The sequence below is a fragment of the Scyliorhinus torazame genome, chromosome 11 (genome assembly GCF_047496885.1).
Source record: "Scyliorhinus torazame isolate Kashiwa2021f chromosome 11, sScyTor2.1, whole genome shotgun sequence".
NCBI classification, from domain to species: domain Eukaryota; kingdom Metazoa; phylum Chordata; class Chondrichthyes; order Carcharhiniformes; family Scyliorhinidae; genus Scyliorhinus; species Scyliorhinus torazame.
This window is the reverse complement of record NC_092717.1, coordinates 195,043,999-195,063,576: the sequence shown is the minus strand read 5'-3', so window position 1 is coordinate 195,063,576 and position 19,578 is coordinate 195,043,999. Positions and strand designations below refer to the sequence as shown.

The 19,578-nt window shown below is 43.5% G+C and overlaps 1 protein-coding gene across 3 annotated transcripts in view; it reads right to left on the bottom strand.

Moving 5' to 3' along the window:
• The window catches only part of rhpn1 (rhophilin, Rho GTPase binding protein 1), a 140,798-nt gene extending 123,279 nt beyond the window's left edge, over positions 1–17,519 (bottom strand). The window contains exons 1-4 of one of the 3 annotated variants that reach the window (XM_072468217.1): positions 17,307–17,519; positions 15,003–15,313; positions 4,254–4,369; positions 1,189–1,317 (exon numbers count right to left, since the gene is read on the bottom strand). In XM_072468217.1, coding sequence (XP_072324318.1) covers positions 1,189–1,317; positions 4,254–4,369; positions 15,003–15,059 — 302 coding nt within the window. In that variant the 5' untranslated portion in view covers positions 15,060–15,313; positions 17,307–17,519. The remainder of the gene's footprint in view (positions 1–1,188; positions 1,318–4,253; positions 4,370–15,002; positions 15,314–17,306) is intronic. The other 2 variants (XM_072468219.1, XM_072468218.1) reach the window with 2 other exon arrangements.
• Positions 17,520–19,578: the final 2,059 nt, after the last annotated feature.

Genomic DNA, 19,578 nt, shown 5'->3' with positions numbered 1-19,578 from the left:
CACAGAAGACCATTGCAGATTTTTTAAAAATACAATGAATTTCTGTTAATAAAGGATACAGGAAATGCTAAATAAACAGATGCTCGTCTCTCATGCAGATATTACTGTTATAGAATCTTATTGGGATTAAGAACTGGAATGGAGCATACCACAAATTTATGATGATGAATATCACACACCAATGGCATTACTATTACATTTTAAGGAAGTAACTCACATTCAATTCCAATGATTCCTCTATTACAAGTATCCAAAGGACTCCTATAAATGCCAGAGTCAGATTGTCCAGATTAGCACGGTTCAGAAGGGCAATACATAAAACCGTTTATATATAGGTCATAGGTGATGTCATATTTATGTCATAGGTGACATTCACATATAGGAAACCTAAGTAGCAAAAAGCAAATGTTCAACTCTCCAGATTTAAAAAAAATATTGTCAACGGAAAGGAAAAAAGCATATCAATAGGTGCAAGAAAGGGTCCGAATCATCAACTCTTTCTCCAGCTGTCACAAGTTATCATTTTACTGCCCACTAGTCATGGTCCTATCCTGATAATAAAATAAAATGGAAAAACAATCCCAAAATGACATTTGTTTTCGCATGCCATGTTTTTAATCAAACTGTGTTTTAACAGCACAGTTAAATGTAGATACTAAAAAGCAAATCATAATCTAAAATAAAAACTGAAGTGATGGAACATATTGCAGTATGGCCAGATGATATGCTGAATGGTCCTCGAATGGTTAGAGCCTGAATAGGATGTTTCCACTATTGGGAAAAGCTAGAACCAGAGGGCACAACCTCAGACTAAAGGGACGATCCTTTAAAACAGAGACGAGGAGGAATTTCTTCAGCCACAAGGTGGTGAATCTGTGGAACTCTGCTGCAGAAGGCTATGGAGACCAATCACTGAGGGTCCTTAAGACAGTGATAGACAGGTTCTTGATTAATAAGGGGATAAATGGTTATGGGGAGAAGGCAGGAGAATGGGGATGACAAAAATATCAGTCCCGTTTGAATGGCAGAGCAGACTTGATAGGCCGAGTGCCCTAATTCTGTTCTTATGATCTTATTATGTTTTTATTCGTTTAACTTGGGTTTGGTAGACCAAGGACAACTATCGGATTAAATTTAAAATGTGAAATACAGTCATGATACAAAGCATAAACATAGAAAAATACTTACTTTTCATTCTGATAAACTTCCACCGAGCTGTTCAGTTCCTCTAGTTCCTCCTTCAAGAGCTGTAAATTCGAGTTCACAAAACTCAATTCCAGAGTCACATTTTCCTTCACCTTGTTGTTAGTTGTAGCTCTGCAGTATCGCCAGAAATTTAAAATGGACAAAAATTACTTGCCGATCATTTAGAATTATTCGCATTGCTAAATTGAAAAACAACAGTGGGAACTAGGACAGCACAGAGAACTGAAATTTCAATGTATCAACTTGAAGTTGACACTCTTGCCTCCAAGAGATTGTGGGTTATTGCAGCCTGAAGGACATAATCCAGGCAAAAATTTATCGTTGTACTTAGCTCGTTAGGAGTTGCCAGATGTGACCTCTTTTGGGCAATACGTGAAACCAAGGCCTAGTCTCCCAGCTAAGGTAAATGTAAAATATCTCACGTACGGTGTGATAGGGAATCAAAAATAAATCACTGTTCTCATTCTCATCCTGGGGTACCAGAAAGTTCTTGTGTATGTTTGAATGATCAGTTAGAGTAGCATTAACAAAATTCATAGGACTCATGCTTCATCTGTCATGGTGTCATGATATTTTATAAGTTGTTATAGTATTGGAAGACTGAGAAAACTGGGGGGGTTGGGGGGGGGGGGGGAGAAGCAAACAGGATGGTGGTGCAGGGGAATTAAGCTTCCCCCCCCCACACCCCTCCCAAAAATTGTACTTTTGATTCCTGGGCCTTGAATTGCAAAGCACACTCCCTCTGCACATATGCATTACACCACAGAAGAGAAATAAATATGTACTTAATTGATTTAATCATGTGAAGCTTATGCACAGTTGGCAACTTCAGTCAGTCTTAATTGAAAATTGGAGCAGCTAAAGCAGATCAATTTCTGGAAGGAATATTTACAGAAAAAACATATGCAATAGCAAGTGATGAATTTGAAAAACAACAATGCTTCAAACATCAACAGACAGAAATAGACTCTTCCACTTGGATCAGCCAGGCTTTTAGCAGTGACATGGAACATCTGGATACTCTTGTGGAGCTGCCTACCCCTCTTTTTGGACCATCAAGTTATAGATTTATGTGGCATTCATGGTAAAATTCTAAGGGAATAAACAGCAGGAGCTTGGATTTATATAGCACCTTTGATAAAGTGGTCATTGATCATGTGCAAAACAAAAAAATGAATGCAACCGTCTATAAAATTTTGGGGGTGAAAGGCAGCATGGCTGAGCTGCTGAGCCAAATTTGTTGAAACCAAAGCAAAATATTGCAGATGTCAGAAATCAGAAATAAACACAGATAACACTGGAAATACTCACTCGGGTCTGGCATCATCGGTGGAGAGGGAAATGGAGTTAACCTTTCAGGGTGACCTTTTATCAGAATTCTGGGTGACACCCGAGTTCGCAGAATACAAATGCAGCAGTTTGGGTCACTGGTTTGTATTTAGCATTGGCATCAGGACTCAAACTTTTGGCTTTCTTTAGCCAAGGGGAACAGGAGTTAACTGTTCCTATTGCTATGCTGACTAAAAACTAATTCAGCACAGAACGAGAATTGAACCTAAACTAGCCCTAATTTGCATAGCTTAGCATTGCACCTAGTGGTGTATTTCATCCACTTAACTGTCCAGAATATATTTAAAACAAGTAAATCAAACACATAACAGTTACAAGATAGACGCTCAAAGTGTCTATCCTAATTTATCCAGAAATATGTTACAGTAAAAAAAAAACAGGAGTCGGTCATTCAGGCCCTTGGGCATGTTTAACCATTCAGTGAGATCCCAAAATGCTAGATTCCAACAACTTCATCACCATAGTACTAACAGGTCTCAAGTTTCCTATTTTCTCTCACACGCTTCTTAAATAATGAGGATTTTCAGCTTTCTTGCATTCTTCTATTAAAACCTGGGGTGTAACAATCAATCAGTCCCTGGGGACTTGTCAATCTTTATTGCCAGTATCATTCCTAACACTGTCACAACATTCCTAACACTGTCACGATGACAAGAAATTGCGACTTTATCTACAATTTCCAATAGCTAAGCACTGTTTAAAGTCCCGTTTTTTTCAAAAATGGCTGCCACCAGATGTCTGACATTGTAAGTTGACCACTTCTCTGGAATGTTTCTATATGAATTGCACTGGAGATCGGTGACATGAAGGGGGATGGGGGTGGAATTGTCAAGGTCCATTTCAAACGCAAACTTTCTTGAAAGAAAGGCACTAGAAATGCAAAGTGCTGGGCTTAGATCAGTTGCGGTTCTATCAAGAAAATGGGAACTGCTAATCAGCCAGATACTCATCAGACATTCTAAACCTCCTCTGGATGTTACCCCTGCCTCCTGTTGACTTCTATCTTGAAATGTGTCAAAGGTTTCAGAGGTGACAAAATCAAAAATTACTTGGTCTGCAACAATGACTGCAAGACATGCTAATTTAATTTCTTTCTGGGAATATATGGACAGGAGTTTTAAGAACCGAACATCACAATCACAGTCATCTAAAAAGACAGCAAAGATCTCTCACTCTCTTTGAAGCTAAAAGATCTTCCACAAAGTGTAAACCTGAACCAAATTAACTCCAAAATTCTATAGGAAAACAACGGACTTCAGTTGGGAGATACAAGTTAGGTGTTGAGAGAATTCCTCCATCACATCAGCAAACCAAGAAATAAGATACTGAAATGTACAGTGACTGAATGGAATCACAAGATAGCTGGATGAGTTTGTGCGTATGGCCAGCATAACAGCACACAGGGGGTTCGTGGATACCAGAGTTGTTTTCCTCAACTGACCAAAACATTTACCTGATCCATGAGAATACATGACTGGAAGTAGCATGGCAGATGGGGATAATGATGTGTACAAATTACATCGTGAAAATACAAGCCAATTTGATGGATCTTTCCTCCTTCGTTTTATGCCCATTGCCATCAAGATTACTAAATACAGAAAAAGTACTTTTTGTTTAAAAAATAACACTTAAACTCAGACAATTAAGTCTGTGGGACAAGTTCTGTCATCTGTCATTAGCTAAATGACAATACTCACCGCAATAGATTTTCAGCTCCTGCTCGCATTCGCATCTCCTTGTTAATCTGCTGGTTAATCCGAGCTCGGCGGTGCTGCAGCTTGCTCCGCTGAGTCTGTGCAAAGGGATCACAGCCCTGAAATCAAATAAAGTGAAAGTTTATAAGGTATAAAAACATTCATAGATTCATACAGCACAAAAGGAGGCAATTTGATCCAATGTGCCTTTGCATTGCTCATTTACAGAATCACAGAGTACTACAGTGCAGAAGAGGCCTTTCGGTCCATCGAGTGTGCACAGATGCAAGAAAGGCACTGACCTGCCCACCTAATCCCACTTGGTCCATAAGTCTTTTTTTTAAATAAACAATTTTTTTGAGGTATTTTTGGCATATAAAACAATGACATTGTATAGTACTGTACACTTGGCCCATAGTCTTGAATGTTATGGCGTGCCAAGTACTCATCCAGGTACTTTTTATAAGGATGTGAGGCATCCTGCCTCTACTACCCTCCTGGGCATTGCATTCCAGACCGTCACCACTCTCTGGGTAAAAGTATTTCTCCTCAAATCCCCTCCTAAATCTCCCACCCTTTACTTTTATGTCCCCTCATAACTGACCCTTCAACGAAGGGGAACAGCTGCTCCCGATCCACCCTGTCCATTTCCCTCAATCTTGTACACCACAATCAGGTCAGTCTTCTCTGCTCTAGAGAAAACAACCCAAGCCTATGAAACTTCTCCAAATGTTCCATCCCAGCCAACATTCCGGTGAATCTCCCCCCCCCCAGCATTTGCATACTTCCGATAATGTGGCAACCAGAATTGCACACAGTACTCCAGCTGTGGCCTCACCAAAGTTCTATACAACTCCAACATGACCTCCCTTCTTTTTTAATCTATGCCCCAATTGACATATGCCTTTTTCACCACCCGATTAACCTGCCCTACTGCCTTCAGAGATCTCTGGACAAACACTTCTAGGTCCCTTGGTTCTTCAGAATTTTTCAGTGTCAGACCTTTCATGGTATACTTCCTTGCTAAATTACTCCTTCCAAAACGTGTATCACCTCACACTTTTCAGGCTGCCCATTTGGTCATCCCATCTACATCTTCCTGTAACCCAAGACACTCAATCTCACTGTTAACCACCTGGTCAATCTTTGTGTCATCTGCAAACTTTTATCCTTCCCCTCACATAGTCATTTATATAAAAGACAAACAGTAGGGGGCCAAGCACAGATCCCCGTGGTATGTCACTAGTCACTGGCTTCCAGACACTAAAGCAGCCGTCTGTCATCACCCTCCATCTCCTACCGCTAAGCCAATTATGAATCCACTTCATCAAATCACCCTGTAATCCATGTGCATTTGCTTTCTTAATAAATCTCCCATGTGGGACCTTGTCAAAGGCTTTGCTGAAATTCATGTAAACTACATCAACTGCACTACCCTCATCTATACACTTGGTTACATGCTCATAAAATGCAATAAAATTTGTTAGACATGACCTCCCTCTGACAAAGCCACACTGACCATCACTTATCAAACCTTGCCTCTCCAAGTGGAGATAGATTCTCTCCTTCAAAAAGCTGACACATAAATTTCAGCCCAACTCTTTGCTTAAAGCCCCACAATTCTTTTGCCAATGATCTTAAATTTTATAATTTTCAACAGCTCTATTTGGGAATGCATCACCAGTAATGCAGACACCCAGGTGACATGGGCACAAATCCCATCACAGCAGCTGGTGGAATTTAAATTCAATTCATTAATAAAAGATCTGGAACTGAAAGCTAGTCTTCATCAGGGATTCCATCAGCTCTTGATGCCTTGCTGTTCTTTAGCTGTTGGATGGCCTTTTAAAAAAAATCTTGTACCAGGTTTAGGTTGTGCTAAGGAGGTGGTGGGTAGAATGCTGTATGGAGTCAAGGACAGAGTATATGTTAAGGAGGTCTTCGAAGTGCTCCTTCCAGTGGACGCTGACTGCCTCTCTGTTCTTGGCCAACAATGGGGTGGGGCATTGGGTGCTTGGGCTGCAGTCGATCTTCACTGAATTAATGAAACCTCACTGGTCATGGTGGTCATCTAACTGCAGTATCTCCTGCGCTTGTTCCACCCACCAGCTGTTCTTTAGGGCACAGATTTCTTTTTGCTGGACATCCGCCTTCAGCTGACTTGCTGCTTCAGGTTTAGCAAAGACTTGTGCTTACGGCTCTTAAGCTCCGGATCTCCTGGTCATCTACTTTGAGACAGTCTTGTAGTTTCCTGATTTAGTGGGTACTCATACTAGGTGCAGAGTATGGAGGCATTGGGGGCAGACCGGGCGCTGGGGAACTACCTCTCTGGGTCACCAGAAGTCATCAAGTTTGTAGTGAGATGCTGGCTGTATGGAGTTCGATCAGGGCCTTAAAGTGCCTTACTTTTGTTTTTTTACGACATTGTTTCTTTCTGTTGCCACCGCTAATTGAGGTTCTGTTTCTGTTGCCACCGCTAATTCTCCCTCTCTATCAATTAAACTTCCCCAGAGGCGTGTCCTTTCCAACTCTGGTGTTGAAGTCATCAAAAAGGATCAACTGGTTGCCATTGGGATTCAGGCCCAGGATTATTCAAGGCTCGAGTAAAAGGAAGTCTCTGGACAAGTCTGTCTGGATTTGCTTTATTGTCAAATGTATCGCGGTACAGTGAAAAGTATTGCTCTGCGTACAGTCCAGACAGATCATTCCATACATGAAAAAACCCATATAGTACATACATAAATACACAGACATCAGATGAAGCATACAGAGTGCAGTGTTACTCAGTAGAAAAGGTGTGAAGAGATCAGATCAGATCAGTCCTTAAGAGAGTCAGTCAGAAGTCAGGTAACAGCAGGGAAAATGTTGTTTTAGAACCAGTTACTGTGGGTTCTCGGTATCTCCTGCCAGATGGAAGAGTTGGAAGAGTGAATAACCTGGGTGAGAAGGGTCTTTGATTATGCTGCCCGCTTTCCCAAGGCAGCGGGAGATGTTGACACTCAATGGGTGAGAGGCGGGTTCGCGTGATGGATTGGGCTGTGTTCACGACTCTGCAGTTTCTTACAGTCTTGGGCCGAGCAGTTGCCATACCAGGCTGTGATGCAGCCAGATAGGATGCTTTCTATGGTGCATCTGTAAAAATTGGTAAGAGTCAATGTGGACATGCCGAATTCCCTTAGTTTCCTGAGAAAGTATAGGTGCTGTTGTGCTTTCTTGGTCGTAGCGATGATGTGGGTGGACCAGGATAGATTGTTGGTGATGTGCACACCTAGGAATTTGAAACGGTCAACCATCTCCACCTTGGCACCACTGATACAGACAGGGGTGTGTACAATATATGTTGCTTCCTGAAGTCAATGACCTGCCCCTTATTTTTGCTGACATGGTTGAGGGAGAGATTGTTATTGTTACACGACTCCACTAGGTTAGAACTTAGAACATGAAAAATACAGCACAGAACAGGCCCTTCGGCCCACGATGTTGTGCCGAACCTTTGTCCTCGATTAATCATAGATTATCATTGACTTTACAGTGCAGAAGGAGGCCATTCGGCCCATTGAGTCTGCACCGGTTCTTGGAAAGAGCACCCTCCCCAAAGTCAACACCTCCACCCAACACTAAGGGCAATTTTGGACACGAAGGGCAATTTATCATGGCCAATCCACCTAACATGCACATCTTTGAACTGTGGGAGGAAACCGGAGCACCCAGAGGAAACCCACGCAGACACGGGGAGGATGTGCAGACTCCGCACAGACAGTGACCCAAGCCAGGAATCGATCCTGGGCCCCTGGAGCTGTGAAGCAATTGTGCTATCCACAATGCTACCGTGCTGCCCTTAAGAACAAATAAATCTACACTATATCATTTTACCGTAATCCATGTACCTATCCAATAGCTGCTTGAAGGTTCCTAATGTTTGCGACTCAACTACTTCCACAGGCAGTGCATTCCATGCCCCCACTACTCTCTGGGTAAAGTACCTACCTCTGACATCCCCTCTATATCTTCCACCATTCACCTTAAATTTATGTCCCCTTGTAATGGTTTGTTCCACCCGGGGAAAAAGTCTCTGACTGTCTACTCTATCTATTCCCCTGATCATCTTATAAACCTCTATCAAGTCACCCCTCATCCTTCTCCGTTCTAATGAGAAAAGGCCTAGCACCCTCAACCTTTCCTCGTAAGACCTACTCTCCATTCCAGCCAACATGCTAGCAAATCTCCTTTGCACCTTTTCCAAAGCTTCCACATCCTTCCTAAAATGAGGCGACCAGAACTGTACACAGTACTCCAAATGTGGCCTTACCAAAGTTTTGTACAGCTGCATCATCACCTCACGGCTCTTAAATTCAATCCCTCTGTTAATGAACGCTAGCACACCATAGGCCTTCTTCACAGCTCTATCCACTTGAGTGGCAACTTTCAAAGATGAACATAGACCCCAAGATCTCTCTGCTCCTCCACATTGCCAAGAACTCTACCGTTAACCCTGTATTCTGCATTCATATTCGTCCTTCCAAAATGGACAACCGTACACTTTTCAAGGTTAAACTCCATCTGCCACTTCTCAGCCCAGCTCTGCATCCGATCTATGTCTCTTTGCAGCCGAAAACAGCCCTCCTCACTATCCACAACTCCACCAATCTTCGTATTGTCTGCAAATTTACTAACCCACCCTTCAACTCCCTCATCCAAGTCATTAATGAAAATCACAAACAGCAGAGGACCAAGAACTGATCCCTGCGGTACGCCACTGGTAACTGGGCTCCAGGCTGAATATTTGCCATCCACCACCACTCTCGGACTTCTATCGGTTAGCCAGTTCGTTATCCAACTGGCCAAATTTCCCACTATCCCATGCCTCCTTACTTTCTGCAGAAGCCTACCATGGGGAACCTTATCAAATGCCTTACTAAAATCCATGTACACTACATCCACTGCTTTACCTTCATCCACATGCTTGGTCACTTCCTCAAAGAATTCAATAAGACTTGTAAGGCAAGACCTACCCCTCACAAATCCGTGCTGACTATCCCTAATCAAGCAGTGTCTTTCCAGATGCTCAGAAATCCTATCCTTCAGTACTCTTTCCATGACTTTGCCTACCACCGAAGTAAGACTAACTGGCCTGTAATTCCCAGGGTTATCCCTAGTCCCTTTTTTGAACAGGGGCACGACATTCGCCACTCTCCAATCCCCTGATACCACCCCGGTTGACAGGGAGGACGAAAAGATCATTGCCAACGGCTCGGCAACGTTCTCGATCTCCCTTCTGTAGCACTCCACTAGGTTCTCTATCTCCCTTCTGTACTCTGACTCATTGTTGTTCGAGATCTGACCACTACGGTCATGTCATCAGCAAACTTGTAGTAGATTGAGTAGGAGCCACATTTTGCCACACAGTCGTGTATAGGGAGTATAGTAGAGAGTTAAGTATGTAGTCTTGCAGGGCCCCGGTATTGAGGACTATCGTGGAGGAGGTGTTGTTGTTTCTCCTTCTTGATTGTGGTCTATGGGTCAGGAAGTTGAGAATCCAGTTGCAGAGGGAGGAACAAAGTCCTAGGTTTTGGAGCTTTGATATGAGCTTGGCTGGGATTATGGTGTTGAAGGCAGAGCTGTAGTCAACGAATAGGAGTGTGACGTTGGAGTCCTTATTGTGGTTTAGTGTTGGCACATCTGTGTGAGGACTGTAGCGCATTGGTTCTGGACTAGGGTGAGCTGTAGGCATTTGTTTATCTCAAGGGGAGTCTATGAGACAGCCAACTAGTTCATTCTTAAATGGTGAAACCGGCCCTGTGGACGTTGCGATCTTCTTCCGGTCTACCTTCCCTGAAGAAGGTGCAACTGACAGCTGGTTGCTGGCCTTTCCCGACCAGCCAGGTCTTGCTAAGAACGCCGATGTCCAATCTCCTAGGTAATGGTAGCAGTATGTCGTTGCTGTTGGGGCTGTCCATGAGGGTCATAGAAACATGGAAGATAGGAGGAAGAGGAGGCCTTTCGGTCCTTCAAGCCATCTCCCCAATTCATCACGATCTTGGCTGATCATCCAACTCAATAGCCTACTTTGCTTTCTCCCCATAACCCTCGATTCCATTTGCCTCAATTGCCATATCTAGCCACCTCTTGGAATGTATTCAATGTCTTAGCCTCAACTACTTCCTGTGGTAATGAATCCACAGGCTCACTACTCTCTGGGTGAAATGTCTCCTCGTCAAATGGTCTACCCTGAATCCTCAGAGTGTGACCCCTGGTTCTGGACACACCCATCATTGGGAACATCCTCCTTGCATCCACCCCATCTAATCCTGACATTCCAAGTCCTGAACTTCAGGGTGGAGGATGCCCATGTGAGTTGTTTTAACATGGGGTGGCCACTGCAAACCAGCTACCACACAGACTTGACGGCACAAGGCCTTGAGCCAGTGGCAAGGGGTACAAGACAATGAGAGACAAGGTTCCTTACTCTCCAAAGTCTGTCTATCATCTAGAAGGCACAAATCTGAAAGGTGATGAAATACGCTTCACTTGCCAGAATGATTTGCAGCTCAAACCACACAAGATCACAGTTTGTAGTACTCACCTTCAGGGCACAGGAGATTGAGGCATTAGCATGAATTAAATCACTATTCACCACCTTAAACATTCACTCCCTCCACCAACATCCTGCAGTAGCACGGTGTACCATCTTCACTCACCTGATGAAGGAGCTGTGCTGCGAAAGCTAGTGATTCCAAATAAACCTGTTGGACTTTAACCTGGTGTTGTAAGACTTCTTACTGGATCTACAAGATTCACTGTAATAATTCATCAATATCTCTTGGACAGCACTTTTCAAACCTGCAACCTCCACTACCAAGATGGACAGCACTTTTCAAACCTGCAACCTCCATTACCAAGATGGAAAAGAGCAGCAGACACATGAAACACCTGCAAATTTCCCTCCAAGCCACAAACCATCCTGACTTGGAACTCTCGCTGCAAAACTCTGACCAACTCCCTAACGGCACTGTGGGCGTACTTCACTAGATGGACTGTAGTGGTTCAAGACTGTGGCTCACCACCAAGGTGTCAAGGGCAGTTGGGGATGGACAACAAATAGTGGCCTTGCCAGTGACGCCAAGATCCCCGAAATAAAGAATAAATCTCCCTTTATCCTTCTTGACGTTAAGAAAAATTCTAGTTTATCAAAATAACTGATGTCAACATAACTAGATTTTTTTCCCCCAGTAAAATCAAACCTGCACCTTCTCCAAGAACTTGATATTAGCACCTGCTCAATGGTTATTCTGTCACAACACATTCAGAGGCTTATGCTAGAGGCATCGATTCAATAAATATTACATTTTAAAGAAACAGCTCCAAATCATCAAATTATTACTGTTATGTAAAGATAAAAAATATTTCTCAATAGCTTCTCCTGCAAGCAGCTGTTATTCCAATCTTATTCTAATTATAGTTCAAAACAGAACCTGCCAATCGACATTTCCCACAGGATACAGGAGCTCAGTTTCAGCATTGACATCTGGATTAAGTGGACTACAGGTACAGATTTTATCCACAGGAAGATTTTTAAGAGAATGGAAATTCAACAGAAATCAGTAAAAACACTATGAATAGTTTCTCAGTGCAGGTGACTCTGGTAACATTCTCAGAGATAAACTGTTAACTCTGAACCTATGAACAAATGAAGCAATATAAAACTCTTCAAGGTGGTGTTGGGCAGGAGATAGCAAGGCATTATATGCAAAATGTGTCTTTAATTCCCTAATCCACCATTTGTCTAACTTCAACTGAGCTTTTGGGCGGGGCAGGGGAAAGAGGAGAAAGAGGGTGGTTGAAGAAAGATGTCTCCCAGTGAGATCAGGCAATCATTATAACAAGGCTGGCTAAAGGCTGCAGAGTCTCAGAGGTTCTCATTCACTTCTACTAAATCTCTCATTATTCTTTCATTCAGGTCTCTTTAATTTTTTAACCTTGTTGGTGACATTTGGCTTTCTAAGTGTTGGTTTGTGCAACAGCCCTCAACATCTGTAATTAAGATCATGATAAATTTAATGAAGGTGCTCCCATGATGCTTATTAGACCATCCAGCAAAGCTAAAGATAAGGGGCTGCAACTAAATGGAGACAACAATATTCTCTTTAAGAACATTTAGTTAGGTCTTGGTGTATCAAACATTGGTTGTCTACAATATACTTTATCAGGGGCTGGTTTAGCACAAACCTAAATCGCTGGCTTTGAAAGCAAACCAGCAGCACGGTTCAATTCCCGTCCCAGCCTCCCCGAATAGGCTAGGGGCTTTTCACAGTAACTTCATTTGAAGACTACTTGTGACAATAAGCGATTTTCATTTTTCATTTTTCATTTCTTTAGCTGCCACTTTAGACTCAGAATCATAGACTCCTTGGAGTACAGAAGGAGGCCATTTGGCCGAGTCTCCACTGAACCTCCGAAAGAGCACCCTACCTAGGCCCATTCCTGCAACCCTGTAACCTGACCTACACCTCTTTGGACATGGAAGGGCAATTTAGTATGGCCAATTCACTTAACCTGCACATCACTGAACTGTGGGAGGAAACTAGAGCACCCGGGGGAAACTCATGCATACTGTACACACTCCACACAGTTACCCAAGGACGTAATTAAACCCACGTCCCTGGCACTGTGGGGCAGCAGTGCTAACCATTATGCCACTGTGCTGTTCTGAAATCAAGGTGGAGAATGTGGGCATCGATCCCATTACCTCACACATGCTAAGCAAGCGTTCTACTATTTGAACTAATACCCCCAACCTAATACGACTTAATGCTCAGCTGATACAACTGGGTATTACCAAAAGGGTACTGAGAGGCTAAGTGAACGGCTTTTAAACAGCCTAAACGTAATATGTCTAAAACAGTTTAGATCCACTTTGGCACAGTATATTAATCATCTAATAACAAAAAGAGGTTTACAGAATAGAAGGAACCCATTGTGGCTGTGCAGCCTATTTTGCTGAAGCAATCCAATCAACTCCATTTGCACTCTCCATAACCATGACTCTTCTGTTGCTTCAAATACTAAGCCATTTGTTGCATAAAAGATTTAATACTGTTCGTTTTAACAACTGCATGACAAAAAATTCAGTATGGCAATAAATCTTTGCATTTCATGTAAAAGTCGAACTCTTGGAAGACCATTTTTAAGGCAAATGGCAAATTTGACTTTTACAAGGGTAATACGTTTGAGGGGTTGTTTCTTTTTCTAAAAAGCTTTATTAGAATTTTACATATGAGAAACAAATATAACAAAGTTACAAAATATCATACATAAGGAGAGCAGAGCAAAAGGCTCAATACATTAACACAAAATGGAACAGGAAAACAACATCACAACTGGCCAGGTACAATCATTGGTGAAACCGAATACCAGAAACCATGGGAAGAACAGGATAAAGTAATGAAAACATCAGAAACGCAGGACAGTGCACACCCTCCCATGCTGCAGTGCTCACAGCCAGTTTGGATGTGCGGGCCAATAGGTGGACACTAATAGACAAATACATTGGCTCTGGCAGCGCCACAGCCATAGCTTTTGGATATCAGAATCAACTGCACATGTGCAAAAGAAAACAATGGATACATCATACCCACCAAAATACAAGTCCATGAAAAGCCCAGCTCCAAGAGGAAATTATATGCGCACCCCAAAACGTAATCCAACCCCTATCCAGGTCCGGAACAGAACCTGGGTCAATTATACAGTTAAAAAAATAATTTTTTTTGCGAGGGGTTCAGCAACAAGTTAAGCTGTACTCAGACCCAAGGTCTCCCATAGGAGAGAAAAGACCAGAACAACCAGAACTGACTCACCTGATAATGAGCCAGGACCCAGTCCAGGTCCTGATTCATCGCAGCACTTGTGGAGGGGCCAGAAGCCACTCGCCTTTCTTTAAAAAAAAAAAACTTTTTTCCAATCAAGGGGCAATTTAGAGTGGCCAGTTCATCTACCCTGCACATCTGTGGCTTGTGGGGGCGAGACCCACGCAGACAAGGGGAGAATGTGTAAACACTACACGGACAGTGACCCAAGGCCAGGATCAAACCCGGGTCCTTGGTGCCATGAGGCAACAGTGCTAACCTTGCATCAAGCCGCTCCTCTTTCAAGGGGCTCTTGTCTCTGCTGATTTGGGCTCAAGTGAAATCCAAAAAGTCGGGTGCAATGGAATAAAGTAAAAACCAACATGGAAGAATTCATATTTATTAGCATTTATGTTCTAACATTATAAACAAAATACATTTCATCCAATGCAAATATATAGAATACACTACAACACTTCACGTTAAAATCCTTTGAAAGTACTCTGATCACCATCTGAATCACTGAACAATTTATCCCAATCACCCTGATATTCAAACATCGCATAGAGCTTTCTCCATTTTAACAGCAGTAGTAACTTCAGCATTTATCATTCCACAAGTAATATTGGGATCAAGTTCATTCCATGCATCTACCATCCACTGATCGACAGAATATTACGAGTGAGGATGCTCGCATATTTCTACCCTTAGTGCATGCTTTTTCACCTTCCAAATGTTCTACATCTTTCTGATACCATCCTTTTAATGCTTACTTACAAATACATCCAGAGGCTAAACAACACTCGATCTTTTGTCACATCAGTGTTGCTTGATCTCATGTCATAGACTATATTTTCAACAAGCTGGGATTTGAACATCCCCCAGATGACCAAATCTTTTCGCTCCTTACCTCTCCATTCCCAAATTCCACACTCCTTTGATCCATTCTTGCAATCACCTTCATCATCTAGTCTTTCTCGCCAACCAATTTTGTGCCATCGGCTGTGCACAATGGAAATGCTGTGAACCACATCTTCTTGTCATCTTTACAAGGACAAATTTTTCAACAACACTGGTAACGGTCTTGTTTGTTGGCACATCAAAATTTATCAATGATCCATGTATATTTGCAATGTTGGCTTTCTCAGGTCAGATGACAAAATGGCAGAATTTGATGATTTTACCGTCGAGCGAAGGTGTAGATGCTGTGCAATTTATTTCCTGATGGAGGAAATTGAGCCTTTTCAGGAATCTTGTACAATCCCCCCAACCAGCCTTGAATTCTGGAATATCATCTTTCAACATTTCTCTGAGGGCATTGGGTTAGATGGCCCCACAGATGAGAACATGACCATTTTACCAATGCTTGCTAATCCATTCGTCTTCTTTCTCCAGTTTAAATTAAGCTGCATACTTGCTATACTTTCTAAAAGGCATTGTGATAGATCATGGGTGGGATTCTCTCGTTTTACGACGGCGCGAATCTGGGACTAAATCTGGCCACCACAGGGCGCCAGCACGGAGCTGGAGCGGTCAGCTGCCAATCCCGGCGCGAACAGGACACCGCGGGATCCGCACATGCGCAGTGGCACCGGCGCCAACGCACACATGCGCAGTGGCCTCCTTCAAGGCGCTGGCCCCGATGCAACATGGCGCAGGGCTACAGGGGCTGGCTCATAGGAAATGAGTCCCCCAGCCAGAGTGGGCCCCGATCGCGGGCCAGGCCACATCAGAGGCCCCCCTGGGTCGGAGCCCGCCTACCCACCCCCCCCCCCCCCCCCCCAGAAAGCCACCGCCCGACCCTTCCATGCTGAGTTTCTGCCGGCTGAGAGCAGGTTAGAACGGCACCGGCAGGACTCATCGTTTCCACGACGGCCGTTCGGCCCATCCCAGGCCGAGAATCGGCAGGCCGGCCGCGTAGAGCAGCCCGCGCCAACCTGGCCGGCGCCGATTCTCCGCTCCGAGGAGAATCGCGTGCCGATGTCAGGGCGGCGTGGCCCGGTCCGGCCCAGGACTGAGAGAATCCCGCCCCACGTGTTTAGTCGATTGGTTGGGAGATCGAGATTATCGCTAGAATTAATGGAGAGAAAATCTACATGTTCCTATGTGTGCCTTCAAATTAATGATTCATAGTTATTAATCCAATAATTATCACAAAATGGCAAGATCCCTGAAAAACTAGGTTCGACTTTTACAATGTAAATGAAAAATTTAGTTTTTAGGCCAGAAGTCACTTTTACATGAGAATAACATTCACAAGATTATATATGGTAGCAAAAATCTTCTACAACACCCCTTAATTTAAAAAAAAAGTATTTCACGTTGCCCATCTTTAATTGCCCTTGTACGGAGTGGCTTGCCAGGCCATTTCATAATAATAATCTTTATTATTGTCACAAGTAGGCTTACATTAACATTGCAATGAAGTTATTCTGAAAAACTACACTCCGGCACCTGTTCAGGGACACAGGGAGAATTCAGAATGTCCAAATGACCTAACAGCACATCTTTCGGGACTTGTGGGAGGAAACCGGAGCCAGAGCACCCGGAGGAAACCCACGCAGACACCGCAAAGACAGTGACCCAAGCCGGGATCGAACTTGGGACCCAGGAGCTGTGAAGCAACAGTGCTAACCACGGTTCAGAGGACAGTTAAGAGTCAACCACATTGCAGGGAAGGGCAGATTTCCTTCCCGAAATTGACATTAGTGAACCCAATGGTTTTTTACATCAATGATAGTTGTCTGCATAAACGAGTGTATATTGTGCGTTACACTCCCTACATTTTCAATACTCTACAAAATCTTTCACTCTCCCTGTATTAGGAAGGACGGTCGCTGCCTTAGACTTCACATCCTGTATTAATGATTAGTGTATTACACTCCGCACATTTTCAATAGAATATATTCCACACTCCCTACATTTTCAATACAGTCTACTAAATCTTTCACTCTCCCTGCATTAACGATTAGCGTATTACACTCCGCAAATTTTCAACAGAATATGTTCCACTCTCGCTGTACTTTGTAAGAGTATATATTGTGTATATACACTTTTATGCTGCACTCTCTCGGCATTGTTAGTGACAACAGTTTCCATCAAAGTGGCACAGACTCGGTGCCCTGCACTCTGCCCATCTGTAAAGCCCACACGCACCACCCCGCTGACAGGTGCCCGTCTCCCTGGAAACGCGGCCCGCCGCCCGCAGTCTCACCTTGCGAACGCTGCCATTCCCTCGCAGCTCGCTCTCCGTCATCCCACTCCAGCCTGCCCGCAACCAAATGACAATAAAACCCAAATCGCTCCGGCGGCAGTTTAAATTTCCGAACCCGGTGAAGCCTGCACCCTTCCTTCCTTACCCCACCGGTGATTTTTTTTCTCTCTCTCTTTCACCCACCCCCATTCCGTCTCAACCCCTCAACCAGCAACCGCCTCTCTCCCCGGCTCCCACCACCCGATCTCCCGGATGTCTCTCAACCCCTCCCCTTTGGCCAAGGCGGATTGCCAGACGGCCGCCCAAGCCAATCATATCCTCTGCCGCCCTTGGCAACGCGACAAATAGGAAGCTACCAACCAATCGGAGGGAAGGGTGGCGGGAATGCAGTGCACTCGGTGCTCGGGCAAGGAGGCGTGGCTTCATAATGAACACCGCCCACTCAGCCAGGGAGTGACATCATTGAGTTGGAGAATTAAAGGAGTTTTGTCGCCCGGAGAGTTCATGGGGTGTTTATTCTTGGAGCTGATCATTGTAAATATATTTAATGAAAAGAATAATAATAATCTGCATTATTGTCACAGGTAGGATTATATTAACACTGCAATGAAATTACTGTGAAAACCCCTAGTCGCCACAGTCCAGCGCCTGTTCGGTACTCGGAGGGAGAATTCAAAATGTCCAAATTACCTAACAAGCACGTCTTTTGGGACTTGTGAGAGGGAACCAGAGTACCCGGAGGAAACCACACAGACACAGGGAGAATGTGCAGACTCTGCAGACACTGCGACCCAAGCCAAGAATTGAACCCAGGTCCCTGGCACTGTGGTACCGCCCCAAGTTGTGAGAAACACCCAAAGAAATATATATTGGTTAAATGAGTGGGCAAAAAGTTTCACGGGATCTGAGTGTGGGGAAATGTGAAGGTGTCTATTTTGGCAGGAAGAATAGAAAATAAAATATTATTTAAATAGAGAGAGACTACAAAATGCTGTGGTACAAAGGACTCTGAAACTCCTTGCATATGAAACTCCAAAAGCTAGCGTGCAGTTATGACAAGTAATTCAAAAGGCAAATGCAATAAAAACATAAAATGTTGGAAGTACTCAGCAGGTCAGGCAGCATTGTAGAGACAGAAACACAGCAAACTGTTCGGATGGTTAACTTTAATCAGAACTGGGAAAAGTTTGAGATGTAATAGGTTTTGAGCAAGGGGTGGGTGGGGCAAGAACAGAGGAAGGCTTGAAATAGGTGCACAATAGAAGTGATTGAATGACAGAAGAGTTAGTCTGCAGGGTTGAACAGAAAGGTCATCGACCTGAAACATTAACTCAGTTTTTCTGCATTTGAGGCAGTTCTGAGAAGGTTCAGTGGTTGATTCCTGGAATAATATGTTTATCTTATGTGGAAAGGTTGAGCAAGTTGGGCAGATACTCATTCGAGTTTAGAAGAATGAAACTTAAGATTGTGAGGGTACTTGGCAGGGTAGATGCTGAGAGGATGTCTCCCCTCATGGATGGATCATGGAAGGGAAACCATTTTAGAATAAGGGATTTCTCATAAATAGGGGTGTAGATAAGGAGGAATTTCCTCTCCCAGAAAGTCATGAAACTTTGGAATTCTCTTCCCCAGTGAGCAATTGATGCTGAATCATTGAATAAATTCAAGGCAGAGTTAGACAGATATTTGATCTACAAGGGAACCTAGGGTTATGGGAGTAAGGTGGACGGCAGCTGGAAAGTAGATTTACGGCTGCATCAAATCAACTATGATATTATAGAATGACAGAGTAGGCTAGAGAGTCCAAATTACTGACTCCTACTCCTATTTCTTACATTTTTTATATTCAGAGCCTATTATGATGCTGTCAAGCAGCAGATCATCTACAAAATAGATAGTACTTTTTGTACCACATTGTTTTTATTTCCATAGTATGTTTCTGTAATTGAATTCAATAAATCTGATAATTTGTTTTTTGGTTGACAAATGCAAGGCATTCAGTATGGCTCTTAATAATAATAATCTTTATTGTCACAAGTAGGCTTACATTAACATTACAATGAAGTTACTGTGAAAAGCCCCTAGTCGCCACATTCTGGCACCTGTTCAGGTACATAGAGGGAGAATTCAGAATGTCCAAATTACTTAACAGCATGTCTTTCAGGACTGACTAGTGGGAGGAAACCGGAGGACCCAGAGGAAGCCCAGACATGGGGAGAACGTGCAGACTCTGCAGTCAGTGACCCAGCCGGGAATCGAACCTGGGACTCTG